Here is a 10,142-nt window from a genome sequence, read left to right on the forward strand (position 1 = left end):
CCGTCCCTCCGTCCGTCCCTCCGTCCGTCCCTCCGTCCCTCCGTCCGTCCATCCATCCATCCATCCATCCATCCATCCATCCATCCATCCATCCATCCATCCATCCATCCATCCATCCATCCATCCACCCATCCATCCAGATTTCAAATAAATATTCTCCCCCTCCCTTCTCCCCTTTAGGCCTCCTTTGCTTCCTCCCAGATGTTCAGCAACAATTTTGGGGTGAACTTCCGGACTCCGGGACCTGGTGGGCTTGTGAACTACAGTCAGATGCCCCTGGGACCTTACGTGACTGGTGAGTTTGCTGTACCCAAGAACACATCCTGTCCATTTCTCTCTCTCTCTCTCTCTCTCATATGTCACTTAAGAGGACAAATTTTAAAGTGGGGGCCAGGAGCCAACAAACCAAAAGAGCATTAGGCAAGCTGGCTGTTTTCTCTCTTATTAATAGATATTTAGCCGTTTACGAGGGTATCCTCTGGCGTTCTCATTGCTACGAGAGGTAAGGTCACCCTTCTTACTCTGATAAACTGTGTGCTGTCGTATTCTTTTGGGGCAATCCGTGTGTAGGGGGTGCCCCATAGGAAAGCTGTTGTACATGAGCATCAGCTCAGTATCTTGGGAAGTTTGGTGCTACCATCCAGTGAAAGAAACCGCTTAAGCAATGGTCTGCTAGACCTCAAATCTAAATTCACATACTTCAGGGCTGAGCCCAGTGGGAAACAGTGAGCAGGAGAAGGACTCCGATTTCACAGGGATGGCAAAGCGAATCTGCTGCGGGTTTTTTCTCCGAACTTTACGGGAGGAGGTGTTGCTAGGTGGCATCAAGTGACCTCCAGCCAGTGTAGACCCTGATAGGCGTATTGAAGTATGCAAAACGTTTGAGGAATGGTTTCTCATGGCCAGCCTTCCAGGGGGCCCCCTGTGGCCGAGTGGGGATTTGAACCCGGATCTCCTGAGTCCTTGTCCAACACTTATCCAGTGCCTCGCAGCAGCTTGCTTGCAGTTCTTTCAGGAGTGAGATTCAGCATTCTGGACAGTTCCTTTAAAGGTAGACCAAGACAAGAGCCAATTCCCTTCCATTGAAGGCACCCTCTTCTGCCATCCTAGAACCCTAGAGCTAGAAGGGACCCCTCCCCCCCCGGGATCAACAAACCCAGCCCACGTCAAATCCGAAAATCACGACCTAAGGCACCCTTGTCAGGTCGATTAGTTACATCAGTGAAGGAATCATTGCCATTAATTAGTCCAATTTTCGTATGGGCAAGGCGATGCTTTAGAAGCAAGAAGTGGCCTTCTCTTAGTTTTGCTTTTAGCCGGTCCATCTGCAATTCGTTTTTTTTTGGTCTTCGTCTCCCGGAATATTATTCTCTCTTCCACGATGCAGATTTTCCTGCACGTCAAAGCAAGAGAAGTGACTCTTCCTGGGTTTGGCTTTAAAAAAAACAACACCCTGTAGTTTGCAGTGTTTGAAAATGAGGTCCATCAGGGAGGCATAGTGACAGATGGATGAGAAGTAGAGGCTCAGCTCTTGCAAACTCAAGGTTGTGGTTTCCTTTAGGAAGTCCGTCCACCTCGTATTTGGTTTTCCTCTTTTCCTGCTGCCTTCCACTTTTCCCAGCATTATTGTCCTTTCCAGAGAATCTCACCTTTTCAGGATGGGCCAAAGCTAAGACAGCCTCAGTTTCAACCTATTTGCCTCCACTTGATCATCTTTCTGTCAACTATCTGCAAAGCTTTCCTCCAGCACTACGCAGTTTGAGTGCACCTTTGATGGACCAAAATTAGTTTGGTGGCTGAACAAACAGAAAGGTTACATTGGAAGAGTTGTCTCTTGTCGTTGTTGCAGTAGTTTTGTCACACACAGTGAGGCCTTCCATTACTGCCAGGAAAAGAACTCATTGCAAGCAACTGTTCTTGCAATTCGGAAGTTAAAAAGAAAGGGGAAAGGAATCAGTTACAAGTAACTAGATACGCCCCATCTCTGTCATCATGCTAGCCCACGATGGCTAGCCCTGTGTTCTCCATGCAGGATGACTTGCAGGTCTATGGGCTTAGCTCAGATCACTGCCCTTATTTATCCTGCCTTTTTCATTTTAGCCAGTTGGGTGACTTAAAAAATAATACCTGGTGGAGTTAAAAAGCAGGACAAATGGGGAATTTGTTGCATGTTTCTGTGAGAGTCAGGACCAGAAAAGAGTCAGGACACACTGGATGGACTTTTATGGGCTCTACTTCTGTGGGTGTTGGAGAGACACACAGAGAAGGCTCTCCAGGCCCGTAGGATGAAAGGCTCCTTTAACAGCAGAATTGAAAGGCACACTTTTCATATATTTTATGATTGGATGGCAGAGTCTGTGTGTCGCAGTACCTGGTTTGCGTGTTTCAAAATCATTCTGGGGATGTTTCTAAATTTTTAGACAGGGCTGCTGGTTTCGTCATAACCCGAAGGAAACTTTATGATGGACAGATTGGATTGAGCTTGAGTTGTGGTCTCTGAGGAGGAACTGGGTTGTAGGTCCATGCATGCTCTCATTAAAACTTGCCTGTCAACTTGAACGGTGCCCCAGGACTTTCCAAAGGGAGCTGACCTCTGCTCTTATATCCGTCTCCATGGAAAAAAAACCTGTGTATTATTCACAGCTCTGTCTTTGTATTTTCCCCTCATCTCTTAGAAACATAGGGAACCTAGAAAACTACCTTCTAGCGAACCTCAGACCTTTGTCCCATCTAGTCTAGCATCACAGGCTCTGACTGGTAGTTATAGCTCTCCAAGGTTTCATGCAAGATTTTCTCCTCAGTCTTACCTGGAGATGCCGAGCACGGCTTGGCAGTGTCCCATTTGAGAACTAAAGTAGGCTTAATCTTCCTCTCAAATCTACTTTGGAGAGCTTCAGCTTTCAGTGACCTGTTGAGGGGAAATGTTCAAAGATCCAGTCCTCGGTGTTTTCCCTTCCAGGTTGTGCTGAACGCCATAACTTCAGACCCTTCTCAAGATTCTAGACTGGGTCCCTTGAGGAGTTTCCCCCATGGAACGTCTCAAAGCATCTTGAGAAATTAATGTATGAGCTTCTTCATTTTGGTAGTTTAAGGCACTGGTTCTTAACCTTGGGTTAATCAGGAGTTTTGGACTGCAACTCCCAGAAGCCTTCACCAACTGTGCTGGCTGGGGTTTCTGGGAGTTGCAGTTCAAAAACATCCGAGTAACAAAGGTTAAGAACCACTGGTTTAAGGCAGTGGTCCCCAACCTTGGGCCTCCAGATGTTCTTGGACTTCAGCTCCCAGAAGCCTTCACCACCACCTCTACTGGTCAGGATTTCTGGGAGTTGAAGTCCAAGAACATCTGGAGGCCCAAGGTTGGGGACCACTGGTTTAAGGCAACTGTGTTGGTCATCTCCTCTCCGGCCCTGTCCCCACCCACCATGTTGAGTCTCCACCTTCTCTGTTGCCTTCCTTCTTGTTGTGTGTCATCCAGCACAGCAGTAGCAAGGCAGTTTCATTTTCTTGGTAGGCTCAACTAGGTATTTCAAACAACTCACCCCTAGAAGAGGGAGTTCCTTCAGGCCTGATTGTGTCGGACACTCGCAACTGCAGATGCCTTGTGCTTCATAATTTGCAAAGTAGCTTACAATCTTAAGCACATTTGCTGGGGCGATTCTTCAGACGCAGAATTCTTGCTTGTTTAACATTTCTTGGGTCCCTGTGTGATGTGTAATTTGGCCTTCACATGCAGATTGGAATAGGCCAGCTTCACTCCTGTAATGCATTCCCTGTGGGGCTGCCCCAGATGTCTGTCATGACAGTTTGGTCAGTGCGAGCTTCTGTTCTGATGGGCTTGAGTCTCTAACATGACCCATTCGGTACCGGCACCACAACTTTTTATGATAGCCTTAAGCCAGAATGACTGTCGGCAACCTTAGGCTCTGGTGGATGAAGGCAGCGGATTGGGGCCAGAGACCTCACCCCTTGTTTCTTGGATGTTTCTTTTCCAGCTGCACCCAACGGGCCTCCCCCAAGCCGACCGGACATAAAGGTTCCTGACTCCCTGAAAGACAACTTGGCCTTAGATTGTAAAGGACAATGTCATGACATCATCTGCATTGAAGACTGAAGGGCAGTCCCGGTGGCCTTTGACATATTCATAGCTAGTAACGTTCTTCAGAATAAGAAGACTTGAACTTGCAGGACCATTTCATGGACTTCTTTGAGATGGTGGGATTTCATTTCTTGGTATTTTGGATTATTTGTCCTTTCCTTTTTGCACTTTCTTACTGAAGGCTTGAAGAGGTGGGTTAGCTGGACCCTTGAGAGGATCCTTGAGTCCCCCACCCCTACCCCGATCATCATCCTCCCTTTGAATGCACACAGATGCACCTGGGTGGCAGCCTAGGAGCACGAGGGTCAACCGGTTGTGTCATCCTTCTTGGAACATGTCTCCGTCGCAAGTCAAGATACCTGCTCACTCAACAAGGAAGAGCTAGTGATCCTATCAATGTTGGGTAAGCTTCTTGTGGCAATCAGGTGGACAGGCAGGAAGAAATGACAGAAATCAACTGGAAGTCATCAAGTCTAGACACCAGCCAAGGCAGGAAATTCACAGCTGAAACATCTTGGTTAGGCAACCCCCCAACCATTGTTTAGAAACCTCTAGTGAAGGACAACTGAACACTTTCAGAAGCAAGGGAAGGTGGCGGGGGTTGTGTGTGTCTATGAACTGAGATTTGGGTCTCAACCCAATTGTATGCCCCAAACCCTCACCACCACCACCAACATCCAACTCACTTTGATTGTAAAAAAAAGCCAGTTGGGGCTCCGAAAGGTGTGGAGTCAAATCCAGGGGACGATGGCCCCCTCCAGCAAAGAGGAAACTGCTCAGCTCCTGCTGAATCCTGTGACTTGACTCAGTGCTTTCACTGAAGTCAGCGGGATTTCAAAAATGCCGCATAAAGCAGCCGTTACAAAGGACGGGTGGTTTTGTTAAGTGATAAGGTTTTTACTTGGTTTCAAGTATTAGCAACAGGTATATAGTGTATGGGAGCCCATCATGGCCAGGTTCACACATGCATGTTTCTTGCTTGATTCCTTGATGCTCGGCAATCGGCAGTAAATTGCAAAAACTGATCATGCCCCAGTGGGCTTTTGATGTGAGGCAGAGGTTCTGATTTGATGGCCCATTCTTACAGACAAGGTGGCCCTTGATACGGCTTCTTCCTTTCTGGGTGTGCATGTGTACATCATGCTTGAACTTCCAATGATCAAGTGTAGGGAAACCCACAAATCTGCTGGATGGCTCAGTGCTCTGCATCTCGAAGTACTGTGTACAAATGTGGGTTAAAGAAGCACTTTCTGAAGTGGGGAAAAACACACGCTTACTGGTGTGCACAAAAGTAGAAAGGAGTTCTACCCTCTTCCTTTGCTTTCTCGCAAGCTGATGGCAGCTCTATAGTTTTAATTCACCCAACAAGCGATGGTCAAAAAAGACGAGATGGGGAGCTTTGCAATTAGTAGCAGAACTGACTTAAATAGCAAAGGATGTCTGATTATCCTTTGCCCTCTTTCAATGCTCCTCCTCCTTTGTTTTTGGTCTTATCCAAGAGGTCTCAGTTCAGATTAGCTGAGCTTTGTCTCCTTCTGCATGTGTCTGCTTGGGTGATTCATTAAAAGTACTTCCAGAGCCTGCCCTCTTCCTTGCAGGACGGTGTAGCAAGAGTGAAAATCTCAGCATTCCATCCGGGGCTTCCCTTCACTGGATCCCTGAAACCAATGTTTTCCCCATCAACTTTGTATGTGTTTTGGACCGGAGTAAAATTCATAAAGATTATTGAGTCTGACCCCCTGCTCAAGGCAGGAACCCAAATCAAAGCAGATCTGACAGAGGGTGGTCCAGTTTTCTCTTGAAGGCCTCCAGCGTTGGAGCGCTCACCACCTCCTGAGGTCATGGGTTCCGTTGTCGTACCACTCTAACACTTAAGAGGTTTTTCCTGGTGTTCAGCCAAAATCTGGCTTCTGGTAGCTTGAGCCTATTATTTTACCTGTCTGGAATGATCGAGAACAGATCCTGTCCCTCTTCTGTATGACAGGTTTTCAAGTGTTGTGAAAATTGCTAAGGCGTATGGTGATCCCGAGAGTCATCCTTGAACAATGCAAAGAAGCTTTTGACCCCAGAAATTGGGACACACCACCTTACTGCTTCCAAATCCTTGCTAAGGTAGAGATTTGGGGCCACCTTAGATGCCACAGAGAGCTCTTAGTAAGAAGCGTCATTGCTTCAGTCCAGTTGGAACCCTGTGAGTTTTTCTTGTCTTGTGATTGGGCACCAGGAGTTCAACACTATCCTAATTTGCATACGGATTCCTCAGTCACGATGCTTGTTTTCATCTTCTCATGATATGCTAACTGGAGTGCGCCTGATAATAGCCCAAATCTGACTTGCGCTCCTTGTGGCTCATCTAGCCCCAAAGGGGCAAGGCACTTCAGTTTTCCCGGCAGGCTCAACTACGTGTTCCAAACAACTCATCACTAGAAGAGGGAGTTCCTTCCGGGCTGATGGTGCTTCACTGTCACAACCAGTTTCCTTCCTTGTAATTTGCTAATTAGCTTAAGGCCTTATGCACATTTGCCAGTGTCATTCTTCGGACACAAAATTCCGGCTTAACGAATGTTTCTTGGATCCTCGTGTGGCGTGCGCTGTGTAATTTGGCTTTCACTTGCAGATCTGAACAATAGTCCTGCTTGAGTACTGTAATGCGTTCTCTGTGGGGCTGCCCCGGATGTCTGGCCTTATCCGTTCTCATTTCGGTTAATCTGTAGGGGATTGAATACTGCCCAGGAGAATTCACTGGGGTCCTTCCCATGTTCTTAAGACATGCACTGCGACTCTTTCTTTTGATTCTTGGGCAGGAGCTATGGGAAAACATGGTCTGGATGACTTCCCGAGGACACTTCATTGGACCAGAGAAGTTTTGTATAGCGATGGGTCTGATAAGCAAGGGTCAGTCCTCCCCCACTATGTCGGACCAGCCTGGAGTTCATCAGGTGCAGCAAACCATTGGATTCTGCCAGGTGACCCATCAGGCTTTTGCTGCTGGGCTGATTCCAGCCTCCAGATCTGCTTGGTTTCATGGCTTTGCTGGAGGTGGAAAAGTGTTTGTAAACTCCAAAGTTGGTGGCTCTCGTGCAGGATAAATTTGATTTCTCAACCTGCATTCTGGAGCTGGTTGGGGAGGGAAGGAAAAAAGCGTTTCAAGCTACTTTGCTGTATTGCTCCTGGGTTTTTATTTCCATGAGGCCGGCACGCCGTGCAAGCAAAGCAAGGCTCCCTTAACCTGACATTTCTAGGAGGCCTTCCTGCCAAATTCATAACCTCCCCAAACTGTGTCTCCCCCCACACACACCTTTGTATCCTGTGGATGTTGCAAAGACTTTTCCTTGTTTGTTTGTTTTTTTACATTTATGTTTTAATAAATTGTTTTTAAAAAGAATTTGAGAGAGAGAGAGAGAGGCCATCCGTTTCTTCCCCTGGTCTTGCCCAGCTTTCCTACACTAGGAAGTAAATAAGTGGCCTTTCTGAACCATATCGGAGGTCTTGTCCAATTGGCTGGAGCGCTCACAAAATTTCACGTATGTAGACATTTTGATGTGCCACTGCTTTCCCAGCTACCCCTAAAAATGAGACACTGGTTTTTCTCCCCCATTTTTCACCTACTGCTCTGCTCAGAAAGCTCTCAAGCTCTGCACAGTTCAATGCCCTTTTCTGGTGAATCCTGTGCAGGAAAGATGGCATCCTGCACAGGAATGGTTAATTATCCCTTTGAGATGTCCAGTTCTCTCCAGGTGAATCCTGTGCAGGAAAGATGGCATCCTGCACAGGAATGGTTAATTATCCCTTTGAGATGTCCAGTTCTCTCCAGGTGAATCCTGCATAGGAAAAATGCCATCCTGCACAGGAAGTGTAGCCACACTGTGCAGCTTAGCATTTCTTCAAGAAAAAAAAAAGAACGTGGGGCGCTCTCTTGCTGTGAGAAGAACAAAGTTTGGATGAAACCAAACAGCCACGAAACAGGAGGATGGCCCAGCCCAGGAGGGGCAATGTCTCAGGACCACAATCAGCAGCATTCCTTCATCTGAGGGACAAAGGACACCCCTTTGATGACCAAGATGGTTTGAGAGAGATGGGTCAGGGAGGCCATACATGTGCACGTAGAAAATCCCTCACTCAACAGGAGTGGAGGCTTTAGATACTATCTGTCTATTGATCATGCTGCCATTCCACCCATCCCCAGAAAGATCAGAACCACACCCACCAGAAAGACCACTGTTAACGACCGTTAACGACCCATGACAATGGGTGGAGAAGGACTGCAGAAGTGGGATTATCCCTCACCCCCTCCTCCTTGGTCCTTCTAAGGAGCCTTTTCAGACTTTGAGCGGGAAGTGAAATCAACCTAGAGGATCTATCTGGGACCTCCTACCAACTCTCCTCAGACTGAAGAATAATGTTTCAAGAAGAAAGAAGTCCAGTGGCCATAACTCAACTTCCAGATAACTTCACCGGGAGGACTGAGAATCTTCAGAGAGATGTAAATAAATTCTCGTTTTCTCCTTCATTTCATCATGCTATATATGGTATAGAGCATTTGCTATTATCCCTGGTTTTCAGTATCCGTGAGGTCCATGGAACCAAAACTCAGCAGATTTCGGGGGTCCTCCTGTACATCCAAACAAAGAGAGAGAGAGACACACACACACACACACAGAGAGAGGGACAGGATGCTCGCAACAGCTAAAATAAAGGCTTGGTTTATTTATTTATTTTCATTCCGCAAATATAGAAGCTGTCGTTATCAGTCCAGACCTCCGTTAAGAAGCGTGATGGATGGGGACCAGCCGCTTGGGTGCCAAGATTACGCAGTTAGCTTGGGAACTCACAGTCCTCCTATGCCCCTCGAGAGGTCGGTGGGCGTTCAGTGGGTTTGCTTTCCGACACGTATATAGAACACACATACATATAAAAAGGAGGGATGGGGGGAAGCATTTTCCCCCCTTTTATTTACATACATGGAATCAAACGGAAAAGCACCAGGAGGTTAACAGTAGCAGAGTCGCAGATCCCAACCCTGTCCCACCCCCCACCCCCAGCTGCAACTGTATTTTTATATATACATCCTGGATTATATCTGATAGCCTACGTAACACAGCGGATGGGGGCAGGAGGGGGCAAGGGGGTAGCCTTTCGGAGGGAGGGGGATCAAACGCTGTCCAATCCGTGGCACTCTAGCTCACAACGGCCCCAGAGCGCTTGTCAAGAGAGCAGGAGTGGTGTGGTTTTTAATTTTTTTTCCCCTTCATTTTTGTGGGGGAAATTTGGGATCGTGGGAGTCCAGCCCCTCTGTCAAGGAGGCACCGTTGGGGGGATTTGAACTCCCAGCCTCTGGTTCCACAGCCAGGTGGGCTAAACTCCTGAGGAGGTGAAGGATCCAGGCAAAAGGGGGCGTGAACTTCCTCCCCGCCGTCAAAATCAGGCTGAATCTCAACAGGAGGGTCACTGAGGCGAAGGCCTCAGGCAGCAGATGTCGGGAGACGGCAAACGGGGGGTCGGAAAAGGAAGCCATGGGCTTCTTGACCAGCCTGGGTGAGGTGGACGGGTGACCGTACATCGCTGGAAGATTGGTTCCCAAGTCTCTTGCCTCAGGCAGCTCCCTCGCTTGGACTTGACCCATGTCGCACTGGTGGACCGCAACCGCTTTCAACGAATTTGATTCTGGATCCAGCCTCTTTTATCCCCCCCACAATCCTGTGGTGCTGGATTGGGCAGCTCCCAGACATCCATAGGGATGGGTGTCACTTGCCACGCCATCCCCCCCAATCACTCAGTCCCCTTTTGGCCGTAAAGTGGAGACTCTGAGCCAAAATCCTACAAAGTACTTAACTGGGTGTAATCCAGTTTGCTTAAATCCTGGTGCCTGCTTGGCCGGCAGCAGCCACACCTCGGCTGGCTTCTTAATTTGTGAAAATTCTCCCTCTTGCAAACTTAAGTGTTGGTTACAACACAGGGTTAAATCTGGCCTTGCTTTGCCCCTCGGTGTGGGCTCCGGAGGCGCTCAACTCTGCCTGTAGAACTGTACCCATCGCTAGTAGTTCCA

General features: G+C 47.9%; 1 protein-coding gene across 5 annotated transcripts in view; it reads left to right on the plus strand.

Annotated features, from left to right (window-relative positions):
- Nucleotides 1–7,481, plus strand: part of CHD5 (chromodomain helicase DNA binding protein 5) — a 57,425-nt gene extending 49,944 nt beyond the window's left edge. For all 5 annotated transcript variants that reach the window (XM_072977744.2, XM_072977745.2, XM_072977746.2 and 2 more), the window contains 3 exons: nucleotides 181–295; nucleotides 452–502; nucleotides 3,993–7,481. In XM_072977744.2, coding sequence (XP_072833845.2) covers nucleotides 181–295; nucleotides 452–459 — 123 coding nt within the window. In that variant the 3' untranslated portion in view covers nucleotides 460–502; nucleotides 3,993–7,481. The remainder of the gene's footprint in view (nucleotides 1–180; nucleotides 296–451; nucleotides 503–3,992) is intronic.
- Nucleotides 7,482–10,142: the final 2,661 nt, after the last annotated feature.

This window comes from Pogona vitticeps, chromosome 7 (genome assembly GCF_051106095.1).
Source record: "Pogona vitticeps strain Pit_001003342236 chromosome 7, PviZW2.1, whole genome shotgun sequence".
NCBI classification, from domain to species: Eukaryota; Metazoa; Chordata; class Lepidosauria; order Squamata; family Agamidae; genus Pogona; species Pogona vitticeps.